The 23311-nt window shown below is 39.1% G+C and overlaps 1 protein-coding gene across 1 annotated transcript in view; it reads right to left on the bottom strand.

Moving 5' to 3' along the window:
* Positions 1-8510: 8510 nt before the first annotated feature.
* The window catches only part of EPM2A (EPM2A glucan phosphatase, laforin), a 40587-nt gene continuing 25786 nt past the window's right edge, over positions 8511-23311 (bottom strand). The window contains exons 3-4 of the mRNA XM_086631517.1: positions 11845-12086; positions 8511-10399 (exon numbers count right to left, since the gene is read on the bottom strand). Coding sequence (XP_086487643.1) covers positions 10119-10399; positions 11845-12086 — 523 coding nt within the window. The 3' untranslated portion in view covers positions 8511-10118. The remainder of the gene's footprint in view (positions 10400-11844; positions 12087-23311) is intronic.

The raw sequence follows: 23311 nt of genomic DNA, 5'->3' as shown, positions 1-23311 counted from the left end.
TGGTCTGTGCAGCTATGGTCTATGGGGGAACGCCATTATTAGCCTTGCTTTAGAAATACAGAAGCCAAGATTAAGTCTCAGGATATGGTGCAACTCATGGTTTTGAGCTGAGCAAACAAGGTAGGCCTAGGGATCACCCCAGAAGTCAGAAAAGAAATCTTATTCTTACAAGCCCCTGAGAGACACCAAGTATAAATCAAAGCAACCTCAAGCTGCTAGCGATCACTTCTCACCAGCTGTCCTCTGCGCTGCCCTGCCCAAGCTTCATCGCCAGAGGTCCATGGACTTTTGCAGCTTCACCTCCAGTATGGATAACTGGAGTACAGAGCAAACTCAACAGAGCCTACTTACTGCTCAGCACCTCAAAACGCCTCTCAGAAGACACTAGGTTATAAAATGCCAGTACCCCTCTAGTGAAGGGGACTGCTTGTCTTAGCACCTGTGTTGAGTTAACTGCTAAAAATCTGAGTCAATATTGTATGAAATCAAACAGCAGAATAGTCCTGAGCTCGATTCTGTTAGGTACCCACTCACATCCCTACTTGACAGCAATTGGGAGAATCTGCTCCCGTGCAGCCAAGGCACTGTGCTGGTGGTAGAGCTGCTGCTGGCAACAGCCGTGAACACTGACTGAAGGAATTATATTACAGGCCACAAGCAGAGAGGAATAATAACTAATGGTAATCAGTGAACAGCTTTGCCACATCCATGTCAAAACATAGGCAATGAAAGAACTAAGTATAGAAAAATAAAAACAATAACCAGAGATCCAGTCACAGGAAACCACTAGACCTCTGGTAGCTAGTCTGCAGCTCCAAAGGGCTCCGAGCACACATCAGAATTCAGTAGTATTTACGTGCTGAAGAGACCAGAAGACCATTCACGACCATTGCAAGTTGTCAAGTGTTCTTCAAGACTAGGTCCTGCCATGGAACAAGAAGGAACAACATAAGGGTTTCCTGAGTAGCAACTGGTGTGGGAAAAAACAACACATTAGTTCAAATTATGTCTAGAAGGACTGATGGAAAAATCACGCTCAACTGTAGTTTCCAGATTCTTCAGCAGGGAGATTTCCACCCATCTATCTGCTACGATCTCTGCACGTCTCTTGGAGGTGATCCAGAGCCATGCAAATCATTACACGGTTTTGTGCTTCTCCCTGCTAGGTTCAAGAACTATGAAGGAACAGGTGAAAAGAAGAAGCTGTGGCACTGAAAATAGTACAGTATTGGTCTGATATTTGCAGGTCTGGAACGAGCAGTTATCAAGATAGGGTAAGGAAGCCGACAGAGAATAAAAATTCCACAAGTGAAAGAATTTCCTCGAAATTTTTGTAGTATTTGAGCCTGTTTTAAATGGGAGGAGAAGCTGGGGCAGAAAGCAAATGGAAAAGTAGAAGAGTAAATGTGTACAGACTAGAGAAAATCACATGCATGCATAACACAATAGAAATATTGCTAAAAACTGCAGGCTTTCCCCAAGACACTGTAGAGCTCATTTGCGTTTCCAGCCATTATGTGTCTGACATGTACGCATTCATTCTTTTGATTTCAGTCTTGAAAGCTCTGATCTTTGGTAGCCTTGCTCTTCATTTTATTCCTTTCGCAGGCAGGCACGTGGCACATGAACATAGATGCTCAGACAGCTCTGCTGGTGTGCACAACAAAGTTGTCAGATATGGTACTTGTAATGAAGTTCCAACACCTATTATCATCCAATCCCTTGAAAAATGAAATTATTTCACTTTACCATCTCACACAACTTGTTTGAGTCACAGAGTCATGTAATAGGCGAGCGTCCTTATCCTTTTCTAAGGGCTCAGAACTCGTGGCATTTGCTGGGGGAATTTTGGTTGCAGCCAATGCACCAATTTAGAACTTGTCTCATCAAAAATCAAGGCAGAGAATGCAGCAAAGCACTTAGGCACCAAGTGTAAAGTTTTGAACTTGAAATCCCCATGACTATTCTCGTACTTAAATTTCCACCAGCAGTAAGTGCTTTGTTAGATCAGTTTCTGTCTGAAGGAGGTGTCCCCTGAGAAGAGCCTTTCAGAGCACAGAGGGGGAATCAGCAGATCGTCTGCCCAAACCCACTGCTAAAAAAAGGGAGGAAAGGTATGTTGATGTGCATATGCACATCTTCTGTTTGGCTTTAACAACTTTTTCCAAATAATTTTCCTCCTGCCGTGTCAAATGAAAAGCAGATAATAGCAGGATAAACATTCTGATAGCTACTGCATTTCTCACCAATGGTTTACAGGGGTGGGGTTTTTCACACAAATTTCAACACTGAACTCTGAATCAGTACAGCAGAACAAAAACATAACAGTTTCAGAAACAGTTTCAAACTTAGCTGGTTTTTATGTTTTTTGTACTGCTCAAGCATATGCTTTAGTCTGGAATATAAGGCAGCAGCTGAGTAAAACCAACATAACTGCACATTCTAAGCTCAGTAATACTCCAATAAACCAGGATGATCATCATTAAAAGCACAGAAACTACCCTAGGTATATATAATTTATATCAATTTCTGATACGATTCTTCAGGGGGTTGTTTTATTTCTTTTTAAATCAGCCTGCCGCTGAAAGACACCTTGAAATTACTGCTATTCAGAAAAGCAAAACAAAACCATGTTTACAGCTAAAATTAAGTTATTGATTTCAGTTCCATAAGCAGAAATGCACAAATGGCAGAGCTCAGAATTTTCAAAGTGTACTCAAGTCATGTTCCCAGCAATCAAGGGAGTCCTAATCAAGTTCTTTCCTCTCAAAAATAATGATCTGTGCAGATCCTGTTAAATAGCTTGCAGGCGTTGCTGTTCCTGTGGATGTTGTGTGCTTTTGATGATCACTGGGTGCTGAGATGCATTTGCTCCCACTGGTGCATTTCCTCAGCCCCTGTGCTTGAGTCTGCTTAACTGCCGAATGACGTATTTCCAAGTGCACTAAGAGTGACAACGTGGCTGCGGTGGCCGTGCCGCTGCCCCCAAGGAGCAAGCCCTGCTCACACCACGTCTCGGAGCCTTTGCCTGGGTTCCCAGCTATTTCCCTGCCTCTCTCAGTTCACACAGCTCTGCCTGTCCTCAGCCTGAGTCACAAGCTCTAGCTTTCTCCTCTGCTTCTTTCTACAGGAGATGAGACCACTGCAAGGAGGGCCACCTGCCCACTTGCTCTGCCTCGTCTCAGCAGATCACTCCTTTCTGCAGTTCACATATTTTCCTACTCCCGTTTCTAAATCTTTCTCTAGTGGTCTAGTGTATCTAGTTCTTGCCTTTTTAAATGTTTTGTAATCTTTTGCATGAAAATCACTACAGAATAATGCATTTCTTTTACCATTTAGGAAGAGTGGAAGATGTCAAAAATTCAGAGCAGCATTTTCTATTTTAGTCGCCCACAGCTGGGTATCTAAATTAAGTTACATTTAAAAAAAAAATAAAATAAAACCACACCACAAATAAGATTTTCAGTGGTGCTGAGAACACTCTATTGTGATTGCTTCTGTTACTCTCTGAAGAAAGCACTTGGATGGAAAGTGCCATATAAGGCACCAGGAAAACTATAGTAAGTCTGACTAAAGATGACAGAATTGTTCATGTGCCCTTATTTCCAGTTGAGTAAGATATCCCAGTTGGGAAGAAGGCCAGATCAGAGTCCTGGTTCTTATTGCTAGACCACATGTTGCCTGTGAGGGCCATCGAACTGCAATATTCACACATGTGCCAGGAAAGTGTGCTGGGGACATGGTCAAGTAACTCTCCGTGAAACTTAAGCGGGCCATTTAGACCATATTAACACGGAGTTGCAAAGCATTTGAAATAGTGTCTGATCAAGTGCTCACAGGCACCCACACAGCCTCTGTGGGCGGAGGCACTGAGAACAGCAGTTGTCCCATCCAATCCTGGTAGGCAACTGAGGTTAAGCATCCTTAGTGTCATGTTAAGAAGCAGAATAACTCAAGTACAGAGATTAAAGAGTCCCTTTCACCTGCAGAGTCTAAACGGTGTCAGGGCCACTGCAACTCACAGTTACAATTTCCCATTCCATTGCTCTGGCTATAAGTGCAAGCACTGTGGCGCAAAAGACCTGTAAGAGGCTTTCCCGTGTCAGCAAGACACATGTGAAGAGAAAGACTCCATCAAGACTTACGTTTGTTTAGATATCCATCTGGAGCTATCATTTAAGCATATTTTCAGAGGTGCCCTTCCCATTAGTTCTTCTAAAGCATAGCCTTATTTATCCTATTTCAAATAACACATCTCTAAGCAAGACATTTATTTGCCAAACCACAGTGCACCAAGCAACCACTTTTGTGTTCATAAAGCTTCACTGGCTTGAGTGCACTCCATGAGTTAGTCACCCAAGAGAGGGTATCCAACTGGTCTGTGTTCTTGAGAGCTTACCCTTCCACAAATCTGTCTTTATATAGCCAAATATTGTAACTGCATTTTAAGCCTAAACAGTTTGGTGGCACCCCTTTGACTAGTTAGTGAACTTTAAATACCAGCTATACTTTTATCTAACACCAGCTAACTTTTATTTATTGATTATGTTTTCAAGTGAGTTGTGGTGTTTGCTATCCCACTACAAAATATTTTTCCCCTTGACATTAGCTAGGATTATACTTTATCTATTTTTGCCTTTCTCCAATTACAATCTTTATATTAATTTCTTAACCTCTGTGTTTATGTATTTTATTGAATTTTTGAAGATTGGATTCATTTTCAGCATTTGATTTGTTGCAGAGACTTTGGGCTGGCTGCCCAATTTAACCATGGCTGCTACCCTTGGATGATGGCCTGACTGTTAATTATTTCCCTGCTGAAACTGCATTACCACAAAACAAACTTTGTTATAATGACATTAAGTAAAGACCACAAAAACCTGCCCAGCATAGAAATTTTTTCTTGGCAGCTGTTATACGCTTTTCCTCACATCATCTAAATCAAGAATGAGATATCACTTAATATTTTACCAGCTCCTGAATAAACAGGCCTTCTATTTTCCTTGATGTAAATTTAACAACATCAGCTTTGAAGTAATTATCAAATAATAGACATTATCCTGCCATCTTTATAAATTCTATCTTCCAAAGAAGACAACATGTTTAAGAACAAAAAGATTGAATTATATAGGGCTAAGGTTCACAGTGTCACCATCCTTGGTTTACAGGGTGTAACAGTTCTTACTTCCCTATCCCCAGCCAAGCTTTGATATGTAAAAAAGGTTTAAGAAAATATTTATTACTCATCTTTACAAATATGGCAATTTTTAGCCACAAAACCATTTCTAAACCAGTCAAGACTGGAATGAAGGATCTTGAGATGAAAAGGTGGAGCAAGAGGAAAATACATCTAATTAAGAATGAACAGTGAAACTGAAGGGCCAACAACATGTATTTTGGTTGCTTATATCACAATCATGCAATTATGCTAATATATGGTAATGTCATTGCCATTGAAAAAATTGCTTTCCTCTGTTAATTTAGGAAGATGATCAATTATGAAGTCATACGGTTTGGTCTTGCTTTGGTGATGTCATTGTGTTGCTAAGCACCAGAAAAAGGATTAATTCCTTTATACTTCCACCGTTCCAAAGTCTGCTCCCTCAGAGCAGTCCCTTTCCCTTTAAGCTATATACATGTGGAAAATAAAACACTATTTTTTCCAGTAGAATATTTTCAAAGAAATGACTGCAGAGGTGTTGATTTACCACTGGGAATGTAAGCAGTTAGAGCTGGAGATAGTAATCTATATCCTGTCCTCTGCTAGATTAATCCAATTCCATTTTAGCTAAAGGCAGGCTGACGTTCATTATCCTTCAAGAAGGTAGGGCTTGCTTCCCAAATATATGTTTTTGTGGTAGTTATTATGCTTCTAAGTATTCCTTCATAGTTTCCTGTTGCACAGTCTCAGTGTGTTTTTTTTAAAGAATCATATTGTTATTTTTTTAAACTGTATCATTGATTTTAAACCTCTCACTGCAATTTAATGATGAAGAATGAAAGAAGCAACAGAGTAACACAGTTATGGCAAATGTCTTTGAGTACTTCAAATCAAATTTTTTTCTCAATTACAGACCAGTAAAGTCAATGGGTTTATAACTTCGAGCTCAAAAGGCCATCATAGTAGGTAATGGAGTAAGTTTGACTTCTTACCTTCTTGTTTTAAACAGGGATTTCATTACCTGCTCCTGCACAACCTACAGCCTATATTTTTCCTTCATCTTCATGCTTGGCTGGCAGTTTCAAATTTTAATTCAATCTCAGTGCAACTGTTTTGCACAGGTTTTTGTGTAGCACACGCAACTTGGCTGCCAAGTGTGAGACTTTCCCACTACTCCAGAGTACAACCTGGCATAAAACCCGCAGCTGCGGCGACATCCAGAGCTTTGCCATGTTTGGTGCTGTACAAATGGAAGGAAGACCATAAACTTACAACCTAAGCAACTGGAGCAGACAAGTGCCCAAAAGACCAAAATTCAAAGTATGAAATAAGTAAGGAGTAAGGGAGAACAGAAGGTATTCAACAGTCGTGCCAGCCAGCCCAGTACCCTTTCACCAGACTGCACTGCCTACCTAAAAATTTCATGCAGAAATTCTCATTAGTACCTTTCTGATGTCAAAAGGAACAATATTCATGAAACTATACCCCTCAAAGCCTGACCCATCCTTTAAGGGGCTATGTTTGTTACAAAATCACTTGTAAGAGCTAGGACTGCTTAGCTGCTTCACGTACATAGCCCTGGGAAAGAATATATACTATTGTTTGGCCTAAAATGGTGTTAAGATACTCTAAGTACCTGGAGTTATAAATATTCTCATTTCATGCAGAAAATTCTACTTTCTTTAACTTAACAGAGGTAAAAACCTGGCTGCAACAGGGCAGAGAATACTGATGCTCATACCAGCCGAAAACCATTTTCCCCGAATGATGTTTTTCAGTGATGAGTTACCAAAATATTTCTGCCTGGTTCCCATTATTGTGTGTGTATTAGTTTGGCTTCTGGGGCCCACTTTAAAATAACCATTCCTGTTTATCTGTTTCTAATTCTTTCTACAGGAGTTGTTCTCAAAATTTTGTAGCACTTTCATGACTAAAGTAGCAAGGACATATACAAGTATATAAACAACAGACTGTCTTCGTCCTTTCACCCAAATTGCATCAAGAGGCTAGTCTGTGGAAAGAACTGATGATCCAGTCAGCATAAGAACATATTACAAATTGGAATTCTAATAGATAATCTCTAGATGCAGATTTATCAGGTATTTATACAGCTAGAGAAGTGGAATATTTTTATACAATTACTTTTTTTTTGTTGCTGTAGCCTCTTGCAATGATCTCTTTAGCATTTAAATTCCTTTAAATTTCATTCAACAGACAAGGTCTTGAACAAACGTTACTCGACAGAGTGGCCTTCAACGAGGAAGACAGGAAGGTGGCAATGAGGAAAAAAGTATGCTACAAATAGGTACAAAGGGACTGCAAGTCACGGGATCTCTTTGCGTTCTTTGTTAACATGATGTTGGCAAGTTGTTTTCATGCAGTTCATTGGCTAATGTAATCTGTATATGATATAGTCCCTCAGCAGTTCAGCAGACAAGCAAATCAAAATGACAATAAGCAACGAATCAACAACCCCTTGCTGAAATGATAATAAACAACAAATTAACAACCCCTAGCTATGGCTTCCCTGAAGCTGTGGTTTCTGTATCGTTTGAATTCCTGCCCTACAAATGAAGAACCAGTCTGCTTTCATTGCCAATAAAACCAGAATTGGGAAACAGCTGATACAGCATGGCTATACTTACTTAGTCACACATTTAGTTATTTGTGCCATGTTACTCACTGTGCAGTCCCAAGAGCCCTTGAAAGAGAAATACAGTTAGCTGTGAAACTAGCACCAAAGCCACAAGTACTTGTCCCAACATATATGACAAGCTGCATCTGATAGAAAGGACGGTCTGTTGGGGATGCTTAGAAACACATTTTAAGCTTGGGGTTCCAAATGCATCTCAACTGAAACACAAAACTTCAGTGATTTCTATTCTCTACTTCTTACGCCATCCTCCTCCTCTCAGCACTTGATTTTGAGAGGCACACGGTAGCAAAAGCTCACCATTTTTACTTTAAACTCATTCAAAACATGGCAACTCCTGGGTGCTCAGCCACAGCTCTGCACATCTGCATGAGAGCCCAACAGCAGGACTGACACACTCCCTCTGCTCTCTGCATCAGGATGGGAGAAGAAACCACTTTTTTTGCCTTTGGAGGTACCAGAGGTGCCGTATCATCCACACACCTTTGCTGTGCTGTCTTTTGAGATTTCCTCCTCAACAGCCCATCAAAACTGACACAGCACAGCAGACAAGAAATGGGCTGTTACCATTAAAGTGGCTGGTCCTACCTTTACATAGAAATATCAGTTACGACCCCTTTTGCTACTCACAAAATTGGAAGCCAAAGACATATGACAAAATGGGCTGCTGGAATTGCCATTATGTTTTTATTTAATAGAGAACTTTTCTCATCCATTTTCTAAACAGGCAGTGTTATTTCAAAAAATCAGAAACAAAGTAATGATCAAAACCACACATACAGAATAAATTAAATAAACATTTTTCCATTTGAACATGATTGAAGGATAGGATAAATAAAATGAACTATTTTGTTCTGGACATTCTCCAGAAACAGTTCATATCTAATAGTTTCTCCATTAAGTTTTAAGATAATCAATATATATCAGTTGAACTAGTCTGGCACTGACTGGGTCTTTAGAGGAACAAGTTGGCTAGAAAAAATGAGATTTCACTGAAGAATAAACCTATAGAAATCAGGTTTCTTAATGCTTATGCATCCTGAATCTTCTCTTCCTTAGGAAATGCTTTCTCTCCCTTCTCTCTTGGACTTAACCTACAGCAAATTGGTTTTACCTGAGCAGGGCTGGAAGCTGTTGGTGCCACTGCTTACTTTCGCTAAGGGACTAAGAGCACTGGAAAACACTGGGGATCACCCACAAAGCCAGCATTAGCCTACTGAGGCTAAGCTCCTGAGAAACCTTCCTCAGAGTTGCTCTTTGCTCCTATAGAGGAATGCACTCACTTCACTCACCCCAGAGACAGCCCAGCATTGCTTCCTAGCATCTGTGAACATCCACACACTGCTTGCACAAGGAGAGACTTTTGCTATAGTGAAGAAATTAATCACAGAGACTGTGGTGACAATCATGTGCAGAGGCTTATCGCACAGTTCCTTTAGGTCCTGTTGTAGCCCAGTGGTTACTGCTTATTTTGACTTAGTACCTGAGGAGCCCACTGTACAGCACGACATGGACCAGAAGAGCAAAATGTATCTTTCACTTAGAGATCTCACAGGCTAGGATAATGTAATAAATAGTAGTCCTTCCTCGCGACGGAGAAAAACTGCAGGAAGTGGAGCTGATTCCCCTTTTCATGCCACATCCCAGCATAACCTCAATGTCATAAAAGAACATAGATATAACTCATTAATATTTAACATTAACTAGATAGGCAAAGAGAGTTTATTTTAGTTCACTGCTTTAGACATTAGCTTTTTGTTTAAGAAACTGAGTCGAAAAATCAGTTTCCTTCCCGTCTTTCTCATTAACGGCACTTGTCTACAAAATTACTAGAAAACACTGCAATAACATACCTTTCACCTAAAATAACTGAGCAGCTTTGACAATGATCAGTTCCATCCTAACCTGAACCTTAATCCAGTCAATCTTTGTATGCTTTCCTGAGAATGCCTTCTCTTTCTTGTCACTGAAATATTGCCAACTCTATCTCATCTCGCGTCATATTTAGTGTCTACCCTAAAACCTCAGTTCCTGTAGGCAAGTAGTCAAAATAAAACCTCAGTTTCCCTTTGCAGAGTTTCTAGGTCTCATACTTGCAGCAAAATGCTTGAAAATATGAATCATATCACCTTAAAGAATGCAAATAAAAAACCCTCAAAGGCACTTTTTTAACAGAATTCTCATCACTTTTATGACAAGTTTATAATGTGAAGAGGAGAGGCAGGCGTCTGACTCAGAACTTTCAAGTCCTTGGGGTTCAAATGTAAGCATTCCTCTTCACCTTCCTTCTCCTCTCCTGCTTTTCTACTCTTGTATTTTGCATGAGGAACGCAGATGCCCAAATTTCTGGTAGAAATCATCTTCAGCACGATTCAGCGCTTCCTCGTCTATGTAGACAGCTGGTCTCCGGGAAGCCAAAAAGTACTGCACTTTCCGCAGGCTCCATCCCATCACATACTTCAGCCAGCCACTGACAGCAGCTGTAGACCTGCCAACGCCAGCGTTGCAATGAACATAGACAGTGTGTCCATTCTCCAGTAGCCCGTGCAAGAGGCAGACAGCTTGCGGCAACATCTGTATTCTTCCTAAGGTTAAAAACAAGGCACGTTCATTTGCATTTGAGAAAGGTACGTTCACAGTTGAGATTATGTCTGCACAGTTTGATGAACTGTGAATCACAATGGCAAATCTGACATATTTGGGTTTTTTGGTTTTTTGGTTTTTTTTTTCCAAATGACCTTCCACTCTAACCTTGTTTTTTCTTGCAACACAGATTCAGATCACACAAAATACATAAAATGCTCTAAGTCTTCTCTAAATATACATTCTTATTAACATTGGATATGTATGGCATATTCGTTTTCACAGAGACTGAAACAAGGCAGCAAATTACATCAAACGGCACATCATACACGGAATTAAAATTAGCAAGCCAAAAATGAAATGTTTTTTTAGTACCAGAGGTTTGTGAAGCTACCTACATATTGCTGCTTTCCAAAACATTGTAATGAAAGCCATTATATCAATAAGAAGTGAGGGAGGGAGAGCAGAAGAGTATTTTCCAGTACAACTTAATACTGTTAAGATTTAATTGTGTACTAAGCATATGGCTAAACAACACAGAATAGCCTTTCTCACTCCCAAAGCAATGAATATACCGTATTTCCTGACACCTTTCTCCCTGTTACCCCGGGAACTGAAGCTGCAAAGATCAGAGCCCAACTTTTCCTCATGGAACAGATGAGCACTGACATTAAGCCCTTTCAAATCTCTGTTTTAAGGGCCTCCTGTCTTCTCTGATGATGTCCTGTTACTGATATGACAGTTCTCTATTTGTGGCAACAGTATTTCATTCTGTTGAAAGCACTGTCTTCTGCTGGTGAGCTACTCACTTGAAAACACGCACAATTTCTAACCTACTGGTTGGAAACAAGATTCTGATCTGAGCATTCCAATGGAGGAATTAAAAATAATAATAATTTATGTTACAACATCAGGTGGTATGGGTATTCTAAATTAATAATAAATAATTATATAAATGACGCTATGGAGGTTCATCAGACTGGGATACTATAGTTAAAGAAAAGCTATATGTTGGGGGAAGGGGATAGCAGAGACGGAAATACAGCACTGTCTCTCCATTTTTAACCAGCAAAGATGGCAAGCTGTCCTGCCGTGCAAGCTTGCAGTCTTCCACCTACACAGCATATTTTCATTATACGGGCTGAATTCAAGCTGAAAGGAAAAACAGTCAAGCAGTTATCAACGTGAGACGGCTTTAAACTCAAATACACATATACTGCCAGACACAAAGTACCTTAGATGGCCTCTCCGCCTACAAGAAAATATGCATAATTTGTTAGAGCCAACATGCAGAGAAATTATACCTTGTGTGTTAAGTACATTTTTATGCAAAATTTACACAGAAAAAAAGACCGCTGGTCACAAAAGTGACCAAACAAGTCAAAAAAGTGACAAACTCAAAGGGTTTGTTACTATAAATTTACTGCAAATGTGGCCTGAGCATTACCTTCAGTGCTCATGTCTGGGGTTGGCATCCAGACATAGGCAAGACCTTCCTCTTTATACAGTTTCATGAGGATTTCGGGGCTCATGGGTTCCGGGTAGCGGTTGCAGCCCCAGGAGTTCTGAACAATATCCCACTCGGTCTGGAAGTTCATCACAGCCGTAACACCCAGCTCGTGCTTCAGCTTGACGGTCACATGCTCCAGCTGCCGAGGGCAACTTCCCAGCCAGATGTTTGGCAGAATTCTAGCATTGAGAAAACATTGCAGTGGGATTGATCAAAACATCTTAACAAGGAAAGTGCCTAGTTCAGCGGCAGTTCCAGCTCCAAGCCTGCTTAGCATGATCATACGAACACTGCTAAGCGCAGCCTTTTCATGTCATGCAGTAAGCATCTTCTTATTTCATTACATTTGAGTTGGTAATGTTTGATGCTGGGGATCAAGTTCTTAACCTACCACAAAAAGCCAGATGGCCTGAGAAAAAATTCAGAGCATAATTAGTAGCACAAGTCTCCAAGGCATCCCTCATTAAGCTTGCAGTAGAAGCTTACTAACATCACAGATTAGAATAAGAAAACTCTGAAGATTCATGAAATTTGCACAAAAAAAAAGGGAGACTAAAAGATTCACATGATTCAAATCTGAATTACTTTAGTAATAAGTCAAACACATAGCACTCTTCCAGCTTTATAGCTACCATTATAATGAGGAAAGTAGACAGAAAAAAAACCCAACTTAAACTACCCTTCTGTGAGGAAATTCAAAAATGAATGAGTAATTTTCTCATTTTTCTCTGCTCTTGTGGAGTCTAATGGGAACCAAATGCAGAATTACAACACATGTCTAGCTTCCCTCAAGGCCTGAAGAACCAGAAATTTTGCAAGAAAACTCAGGAGATATGTGTAGGATGGATAAACATCCATATTTCTGGTACTTATCTAAATCAAGCTTCAAGACTTCTATGGTTTTCCCATTCTTAATTATCATAAAACTATTGTATGTCTCCACAGATTTTGACACATATAAAAACTGAATATTAAGAAGTTTGTTTTCAAATAAGGATTTTTAATTTGCACATGCAAATAAACTGATGGTATCTACAATGGATTATTTACATGCACAAATTATTGGTGATCTATTTTATTTTTTTGTTTGCATGAACTTGTATTTTGAACATGCAATCCACAAACTACACAAAATATCCCTGCAGCTGAACATACAACTTTGGCTTAATTCTTCTGAAGTTAATAATGTTTGCAATCTACAACAAAAGCAAGATCCTCAAAATTAAAGTGTCTGCCATGCATTTCTTACGGTCTTTTCCAATTTTCATCTCAGAGACAAGTAAGAAAAGTTTTATGTTTATTCAGGAGCAGTTACTCCTACAAACAGCCCTTAAATCTTAAATCATCAGGTAGCTATTTCCATTCTACTATTAGTTATAAGTGCTTACTAGCATTTAATTAAGACCTGTAATTGACAATGATTAAATCCTGCCATGTTACTACTGAAAGATTGTCAAAAAGAAAAATTCAAATCCAGGAAGCACTTATTATTGTTTCCTACATTTCAGCTGCATCCACAGTGATTTACATACTAGCCACACAGAGTCTTTGGCCATAACAGTCCTTGTTTCAGCGAGACAACAGGCTCAATCTCACTATACGGTAACTGAGTACTATTTAGTCAAATCTATTTCACAGCAAATAATCGTTTCAACCAGGTTTCAATAGGGAGATCATTCAAAAAGATTTGACTTAGTTGTTGTTTCACATCTATGATGTTCTGGTCTAGATCGAGGTGAGAGTATTTCCCACTGCTAACAGAAAATGCATTTGTTCCTAAGCAGCAAGTAAACTTTAACCCAAACTTTCAGAAATCAAGATTTACACCTTGAAGTCGTTTCTTTTGTCACTTTTCTCACATTCCTGAATTCTACGTTTATAAAAGAGAGAAGACAAGGAAAGAAAGTTGTTCTAATACACAGGCTCTGGCTTCCTTAAGCTATGAAATTCAGTTCATATATTAAGAAATACCAATACTCAGTCAACGGTGGACTCCACAGCAACCCAAAGGAAATGCAATAAAGCACAACAATTGTGAATTACCATTAAGTTCAAGGCACAATCCTACATGCTGGTACAGGAAGGGAGCTTCTCAAAATTGCCCAAAATCCAGCATAATGACCTTGAGTATTCCCACTGACCAGAGAGGTTAGCAAAGGTCCACTGCAACAATTGCTTCTCTGCCCCATTGCCCACGTGTCAGCCCCACAGCAAACCGCATCCTGACCTGAAAAAGTGACTGCTGTCAGACTTCTGCCACAGGAATTCAGTGCAATGATTAGAGCATTTCAAGGATGGCAAACACAAGTTGAAGAGCCCTAACAGACGCTGATGAATGGCTGAAGATGAGCAATGCCCACAAAACTCCATAGCCGGGAAAGAAAAACGACAATATCGCTAATACCTTGTGACAATATGAGGATATTCTTTCAAGAACAAGAACATTAGTATCCTTCCTTCAAAAGCTTTCCTGAAGACTCATACATATGTAATTCTCTTGATATTTTGGGAAGCATCTAATACAGTAAGTTACCTTGACAGGGGATCAAAAGTGTGTTTTCTAGCATTTGATTGAATCAGGAGTGATTGATCAGGAGGATTCCTGATAAACAAAATTCTGGGCAGTACTCTTGCTTCCAGATAAATCAATGCTTTATAATCTTTTCCCCAATGATTATTTAGTTGGCAAACATCACAGCTGCACTATCTGCAAGACCACTGGGATATACATCATTTGTTTATTTTGTTCTTGTTGCCTCCTGTATTGCACAATAATAATTGCATTTATCGAACAGTCTGATGGGTTTACCAAGTTTTTATCACTGTCTTTCCATGTAATTGATCAAACTAGTGGTGGCATTCAGAGAATGACCAAAACAACGTATTTAGGACAGCCAATTCTTGTGAATTATTTTTCCGATCAGGTCCTGGAGTTCAGCCTTTGAGATGATCAAGATGCAGTCTTGACCTTGGTCTTCAAGTCCCTTATTTACCCACCTCCAAATAACTGTAAAGTCTTGGTTTTGTGGGACAAGACTTAACTACTCTTTTACCAGAAAAATGGTCCATGCAGAAAACAGTACTGCAGAGCTGTCTGATCAGCCAGTTTATGTAAAAGTTCTAGAATAATCCTACTGCATAGTTCCTGTATTTCCATTTGGCTTTATCTGGTTTGTACTTCAACTTTGTCTTATGTCAGAAGGAAAGAATGAAAGGGCCGGTGCACATGGGAGTACAGAAACTGATGGAGAGTTTAGCAGCTATATTTTGTACATTGATTTTTGATAGCTCAAATGAGGGCTTAATTACACTGAGGACCAGGGAAAGGTACATACTAAATGGAGTAAGAATGTGGTAATCTCATTTTTACATCTCTTTCCTTAATAATATGACTTTCAGTTTTCTTTCTCCAACATGGCCTTCTTTAAGTTGCCACTGTACTTCAGTAGGTAGCTAGATTTTAGCCACAAGAGTATTTGGCATGGGAAAGAGAACTCCTTTACTTTCCCCTCTTAACTGTCTTATAATAGCACACTGAGCTGTCCAACAGCAGCTGCCTTCCAGCTCACATGTGGTTGTTTTCCAGTAGCAAACTGAGTGATCCCTGTGTATAGTTCATAAAATACTTATGGATTATGTGTGATTGATAAACCTATAATCTTAGCCATTACACCTCCTGTCACAATCCTCAAATATCACAACAGGATGATGTTTTTTAAAAAAAACTACTTAAAATTCTCTTTTAATATAAAAATGGTGTTTTGCCATTGTACATGTTAACTCCCTGTGTTACTAAGGATACTAAATCATGCTTGATCCCAGAAGACATGGTCAATTCAGTCAGACGCAGTTTATCAATGAAGAAATCACCTAGAGTAACATCAAAAATTTTCAACAAACTTCTGAGATTAAGACTTGCAGATTGTCTAAAAGCCTTCTCTTTAAAGCTACTTTCTGTAAAATTACTTTCAGCCTGCCTTACACTTCAGTTCTCCATCCATAATATAGAGATAATATTTACCTAATTTAAGGGGACTTTTGGGGATTAAATGAACGAATGAATGTGAGAAGCTTGAATTTGTAGTAACAAGGACTAAATGTTAGGCAGGTGTCTGCACAATTTACTTGATTTACAGAGCCCAGACTGAAGGCTGAAATGTTAAAAACCTGTCTTTTGACTGACTTGCAGACTGAGAAAACCAACAACGATTTATCATTACCAGGGAATAAATATGGAACACCTTGAAATCACTTTACGGTTATTTTCCAGTTGTCATTACACTTAAATTATTTCTAATGATGCAGATATATATTGCACTTGGTTGCTTCTCCCCAGGACCCTGCACAGCCTAGATTAAATTATAACAATGCACTATGAATGCATCTGAAACAACAAATGCATTCCATTTAATCAATGCATACGCAAATAGTCTTCCAATCCTTAAGAAGAAAATTAGTCTGAGGCAATGAAAGATTAGCATTTTGATACCTTTTTTTGTAATGGTGCAGATTGTAATTTTCAGGCTAGAGGAAATGTTCTCACAGCGTGATGCACTGTACCTTTGAATCTTAGGCCTCCACAGATAGTACAAAACCAAACCAGCAACTTTGCTGTAGGGTTCTGATTCACAGTGAGGTTGACCGGCCCTAGGGGAAGACATCCAGTTACTGCATTTAGCTGTCAGCTCCTCCTCCATCGCACAGATGTCTATGCTTCTTCTTAAGCAGCTCCTGTGTTACTTTTGTTGATAATGGTTTACGGCAAACGGGCACCAAATTCAAATTTCCTCAACATGCTGAGCTGTAAGCTCGGATGACTCAGGCATTGCTTCCAGATCTGTTCAATCATCAGTGTACTAGGAGTAGGCGTCTTACAATCTCTTCTAAAATCAGTCAATCCTTCTAAGGAGTCACAGTTCCTACAGAAAAGGGTGGGATTCAAGCCTTTGGGGAACACATTTCATCAAAAGATCTATCAGATACAATATTTCAGATGTCCTTTTATCCCTGTTAGTTGCCAGCTTTAATCAAGGAAGAGGACTTTGCCAAACTAAGGAAAAATGCTAAGGTATTTTTCATTGGTTATTGGCAATAGAACCATCCATCAACTCTGGCATTTGTTTATATCGGTAATATTTTCAACCAAGGTCCAGCATACTCTTTCAAATGAAAAGGGATGAATCGATTCATCCTTCAGTGCCAGGTCAAGATGTAGCCTGATGTTAAAGCTTGCAATTCACTTCAATTGTCTGCACCAATCTTCCTTAGATCCACTAAGCATCCGATGGCAGCAAGACTTGTGCTAATATATACATATTACAAGATAGAGCAATTTAGCTGAAAACAAACAAACAAACAAACAAAATAATGATTACATCAGCTACGTCCTCCCTTAAGGCTTTTACTTCCTAAAGGTGTAGCATGCAACTACAGCTACATGTAACTTACAGCAAAACTCATTCTGCATTCCCAGAAGAGCAACATATATAATTCAGTCAGTTTACCCTCAGCATTTTGTGATGCTTGTATGCACACACAGTGGTTTTTGTACTGATGTAGTGATATTACTCTGACACCACCACAAGGAAGCAGCCCAACGGGAATGTAGGCCTGAAGCACAACTCCATTACAGATGGGTTTTGCAGCACTGTAACTGCTAAAGACTGCTTCCAATTACGGTGCATTCCTATTTCCTCCACTGATGGCACTGGAGTAGGAACTCATTCCTAATTTTTTTATAAGGTAGATTTTTAATGTAAAACGATGATCTGTCCGAACTAAAAGCTTGCACCGATATTTTCTACTTTTAACAAAATTTAAACTAATTCAATGACCAAATGTCTGATGAGAAACAAAGGGAGACAGAAGGATGGCAGCAAAAAACCTCTTACTTCTCCTTCCCTCTCTCTCATTTGACACAAAAGAGATTTCCAAAAGTACTGCCTTGTGTATATTCAAAATGAGAATATAGGAAATCCTACTGGCTGTAGCTGAGATGCTCTTTCATCTTTTCTCTTTCAGCCTTGTGACAAGGCACATCACTTTAAATGGTGATACCACTAGATTATGATGACCCAGAACCATTGTCCTTGTATGGGCTCCTTCTTTTGCCATCGGCATTCTTTCAACAACATACAGCAGCTTAGTCTTAGGTACATGCAGGCCTTTCCTGAAGTACCAAATTAGAAGTCTCTCTTCTGGGACTTCCTTGTTGTTTCCTCCTGAACCTCTGACAGTGAAAACACTAAGAGCACTCACAAGAAATCAGATGAGGTTCCTGCGCCTTCATCAGAGAAGAAACATTACTTAGGTTGCTATCTCATGTCCTGAAATGAGTTGACAAACAGAGAAAGATTTTCAAATGACCAAATTCTGCTCTCCAGTGGAAGATCTGAACACCTTCAAATACTGTTTCATAAGTAGAAAGCACACTGATGACTATCCTCACCTTCAGAAATATTTTCCTAATGCCCAATATGAATAGCACAGTCACAGGTCTCAGTGATACCTCTTTGTCTCCATCATGGATACAAAGAACAGATTCTTCCCTTCCACTCTGCAAAATCCTTTTACCTATCTGAAAATTACTAACACACCCACACAGCTTTGTATTCTTCACTCTCACACACACACACACATGCTTATCATATATTCAAAGCACCTGATGATTCCTGTTTGCCTTTGGGCTGTCCAGCTGGTCAACACCTTTCTTAAGATGTTATGCCTAGTACCGTTTCTGAAAAGAACTGAAGATTGGTTACTTCTTGTGCCTCAGAGGCTTATATCCATCTTTATAGCTCCCTGACTGTCCTTTTACAGCATGACACTGTTGACCTATATTCAACATGGAATTCTGTTTTGAAGCTAAGATCTCTCACAAGAGATGAGCCTGCTCAAGGAGAGAGTAAAATCTGCCCAAAACAGAATTAGTTAAGATTTTATTAGTTACAACTGCCAGTGGTATCAAATAAAACTAAATAAATATGCAGCAAAGGAGCAGATGAGATTCACAGTTGATGAATGCAGCTCAGTAATATGTCTTGAAATAAATAATCTCAGCCACTCACACACATCACTGGGTTTTAAGCTAACTATAATCAATTAGAAAGGGAAACAGTACATGCTTGCAGTGACGCGTGGTGAAAGCGTTGCTTTATAGAGAGGTCAATGTGGTTATATTAGCCTATACAAAGAAGTGAACCGAAAATAACAGAAAATTTACAGTTACTTTCCGAAAATCAACGATCCCATTCTATGCACTCAAACTTCGAACTTTCTATTAACTATTTTATTGTATAAAAAAAGATACAGAAAAATGAAAACATTCAAAACACAGTAGATGCCAGCTATTTCTTGTGAAAATACTTTCATATGAGGGCAGACTAAGAATTTAGCATTTCTAAAAGAGAATTGGATGACTGCTTAAAGAGAAAATATATGGGAGGGGCAAATCAACTGGCTCTATGTACATAAAAGAGGTAAAGAATATCAGTTTCCATATAGTTTCACCTATAAAGCAACTACCAAGAGGTAAGAAAAATGGTAGGTTTTTTGTTATGTTTTTATTATTATTATTACATCTTCCTCAAAAATATTGACAACATAGATAGGTATCAAAACAGAGGAGTCCCTGGTTTGGTGTTGCATAAGAATTCTGGTTTCATTACACTCTCTTTCAATAAAGGACAGAGAAATCTCTCGGCGAAATGCCTCCTCACCAATGAAATAATAATGTAGAACTGAGGGGTTATGACACTGACATTTCTTTGCACAAGGCATGTGGGTAAATGGCTGTGGTCTTAATCCCTTCCCCTGCTGACTTACTGATAAAGTCTCCTTGCAGAAGACAAGCTGATGGAGGCTTTGTGATGAGAGGCTTGACTTAAGTAGGATTGACTGAACACAGCCTGATGCACTCAATTGCCCAGCACGCAGACAAGCACTACTTGCCAGAGTAAGAGAGTGAGGTTTGATGATGCTACGGTCTAACTCACAGAACACCACGATCTAATAGCCAGACTTAATAAGATCACTCTTATCAATATAGATGGAATAAATTGCCATAATATTAGCAGAAGTCATCAAAGTGTTGATTAATGATAAAACTATATCCTACTGAAACAACACAGCTACAGACCTTGTAAAAACTACACATATTTTTGAACAAAAAATTGCTTTTACCTAAATGACGAATGCAGGAGCACAAGTCATTGCTTATAAATTTGTTCTGCTTTACCACTGAAAGAGTGCAGTTTATTGTGAAGTTAAGAATTCTACCTCAGGGCTTCAAATGAGGAGAATCAAATAGACTACAATGTAGTTCCAAGGTGGTTTTTTTCTTCTTATTATTTGGCACTGCAATGAAAAGTAATTAAGCTCTGGCAAATTTTCCTCTTAGATGTAATTTGGACTACTTATCTAGCCTCTCTCATGGGAGCAGACTTGGCAACTAAATAGAAACACCTGCTTTTATCACTTTAGAACAACACTTTGTCAGCTTAGCAATATGCAAAGTTTCTCAAGTCCTTGAATTCTGAGTGTTACACTTAATAGTATCTTATTTATTCCATGTTCACAAATTCATGCATGAATGTGGCATCAAACTACCTCATTTGCTGATATGCAGAGCAAATAAGCCATTAAGACTTGACCTCGAGCTGGCTGACAATGCACTAAAATGAAAACAGGTAAGAATAATATCAAACCAATAACTGAAATATAAGGCTGCACAGACCTTCGGTTTCAAAGCAGTTCCAGTAGTACAGCGCCCTCAGGTTCTGCTGATTTAGGAGGAGATTTCCATAGCATCAGGTTGATGGCACAACTCTTCACCCACCAATCTGCATCTACAGCAGTTGGTATGGTGCACTCTTCAGGTTACGGAAACAAGGAGCAACCATGCTAACACCTATGCACAGCACAGCTCTCCTCCTCATTCACAACCTTCTGGTGAAGTCTGGCTCTGGGGAGGCCTGTAAGCTGTGTCTGCTTTATGGATTGTTCTAGCTTGGAATGCACTAGAGATACAGGGTAAGAAGGATCCACGTGAGTAGAACTAAAGTCAATCACATAAGAGAAGTTTAGTCCAGATGGATCCTCAAAGCTTTCTGTTTATGGCCCATTTCCCCTTCCACAGCAACCCCAAAAATTCCCTTACAAGGAATATAAGAGTTTTATTAGCAGAAACTCACAAAAACATCTCATAAGGACAGCTGCAGAGACCAAGGGCATTTCTAACATCCTACGCCTGCCACAGCAGGGAACATATTTGATGAAAACACCTAGAGAAGTGGGAAGTAAACCACATCTCACACTGCAAAAATGACAATAACAGTTGGATAAATAAGCAGTAGCACTATGACTAAAAGTCATAAAATAATTCTTCCATGTATTCAGCACTAATAGACCATCATCAGGAGGAATGGTAAGAAGAGAAATACCTGGAGAGCCCAGCAGAGAGTACTAGAACAATCAGAGATGTAGAAGACAAGTTTTTCAGAGAAAAGACTGAAAGAATCAAGAGTTAATATCAAAATGAAAATACTGAGATGTTCCAATCTCAACCACTGTGATTCTGGGAAAAAGGATAGGAATTTCCAAGCATATAAGAGACAGCTATAAAGGGGCAGGATACTAATTTGCTGTTCAAGCCTGCTGTGGAGAAGACAAGAAGAAATGAACTTAAATTGCAATAGGAAGAATTAAGTTGAGATTAGGAAAGCTTTTTAATGGTAGCAATGATGAGGTAATTGAATGGAAGAGTAACAGGGCTGTAGAGTCTCATCACTGAGATGAGATCATATTTAAGATCAGGCTGGATAAACCTGAAATGACTTAAATGCAATTGAGACCAAGTTAGAGGAAGGAAATGGACTGGATGCTTTTTGAGGTCTCTTTGAGCCTATGATCTATGATACTATAATCATAAACTTTAATTTCCATCTCTGGGATCACTACCTGCATTAATTTATCAAGCTCCACCTTGAAATAATTTAGGTTCCTTGTCCTTCCTGCCTTATTTGAAAGGTTGTGCCAGAATTCAGACATCACTCCTTTGATGTCAGAAACCTTGTTCTAATTTACATTCTAAATTCATTCAGAAGCAATTAATATCTATTTGATCTTAAAGCAGGTTCAATTTCAATAATTCTTCTCTCTCCCTTGTACTAATTCCTGAATGTCTTTTACAAATAGTAATATATCCTCTTTCTCAGTCTTCATTTAACTGTGCTGCCTATCTCAGACACAAGAAGCAGTCAAGCTATGGTAGCACAGAGTTCCTTGCAAGCCAATTTATTTTGCTTCGACTCCAGTGTCATAAAAGCTACACAGCCTGCAGAAAATGCCCTCATTCATTCCAGGTTAGCTCAGGTATCTCTGCTTTTCACTGTGGTTTGTGCTGACGGTATATCTTATGTCAGGGAACCCAACACAGAAACAAAAGAGACCGCTACATCATTTTGTATTTTAAATGGGTTTGCAAAACCAATGCAAAGAGGATGTAAAGCTCTCCTAACAAGAAACCTTTGAGGATTCTTTTTGTGGGATATCTCCTGACCAAAAAGTTCCTGTGAAGAAGGCAACACAAAAGCGGCAGAGTATCCCCATTAACAGGGATGGCACCATTACCTCAAAGGTCAATTACTGACAGATGAGAGAAACCAGTCTGACACAGTTGATACCTTCCATGCCAGGACTAGAATATGTTCCAGGCTTGTCTCCCCTTGGGAAATGGAAGTGCAAAAGGGATTGTAAGCCATCTTTGTTCTTCTGACACAATAACAGATCAAATTTATCTAACTTTGTCTCTAGGATAAGTGCACATACTCCAACAAATTCAATGGAACTGGTCTCGTTAAGCTTGCAGTACATTTGAATCTATACAGGAAAGAAAAACACTATAAACTCTTCTCCCCTCTCATTCACCTCACTCCATTAAAAAGCTTACCGCCAATGAATTTATATCTTATACATTTTTTATAATCTATTTTATCTCTACTCTAGACACAATCTAAAATAACTTGGTCACACAAGACTTTATGTACATGGCCAAACCTAAATTGTGGAAGATAAAATTTTATCCTGCCTGTATTCAAAGTGAAATAAATATCTTACGTCATATTTCACTACATATTTCTACTGCGAAGATAAGAAAGTAATCATTCACAAGAACACCAATGCCTTGCAGGACAGGGTGTCTAGATCTAGTCTTATAGGACTTAGTCAGACTTCATTTTCAAACATACACGCAAGGTTTCTACTGATGCCTAAGGAGAACACTGCATGCAGCAGAAAGCAGGATTTGCCTTTGTAGGGAATGACTCTTCTTGTACTTTCATTTGTACAAACATTATCCAAAGAAAACAATGTGCCAATTACAAAAATACAGCCTGAGAATAGAATT

Source organism: Tauraco erythrolophus, chromosome 2 (assembly GCF_009769465.1).
Source record: "Tauraco erythrolophus isolate bTauEry1 chromosome 2, bTauEry1.pri, whole genome shotgun sequence".
In the NCBI taxonomy this organism is placed as follows: Eukaryota; Metazoa; Chordata; class Aves; order Musophagiformes; family Musophagidae; genus Tauraco; species Tauraco erythrolophus.
This window is presented reverse-complemented; position numbering and strand designations above follow the sequence as displayed.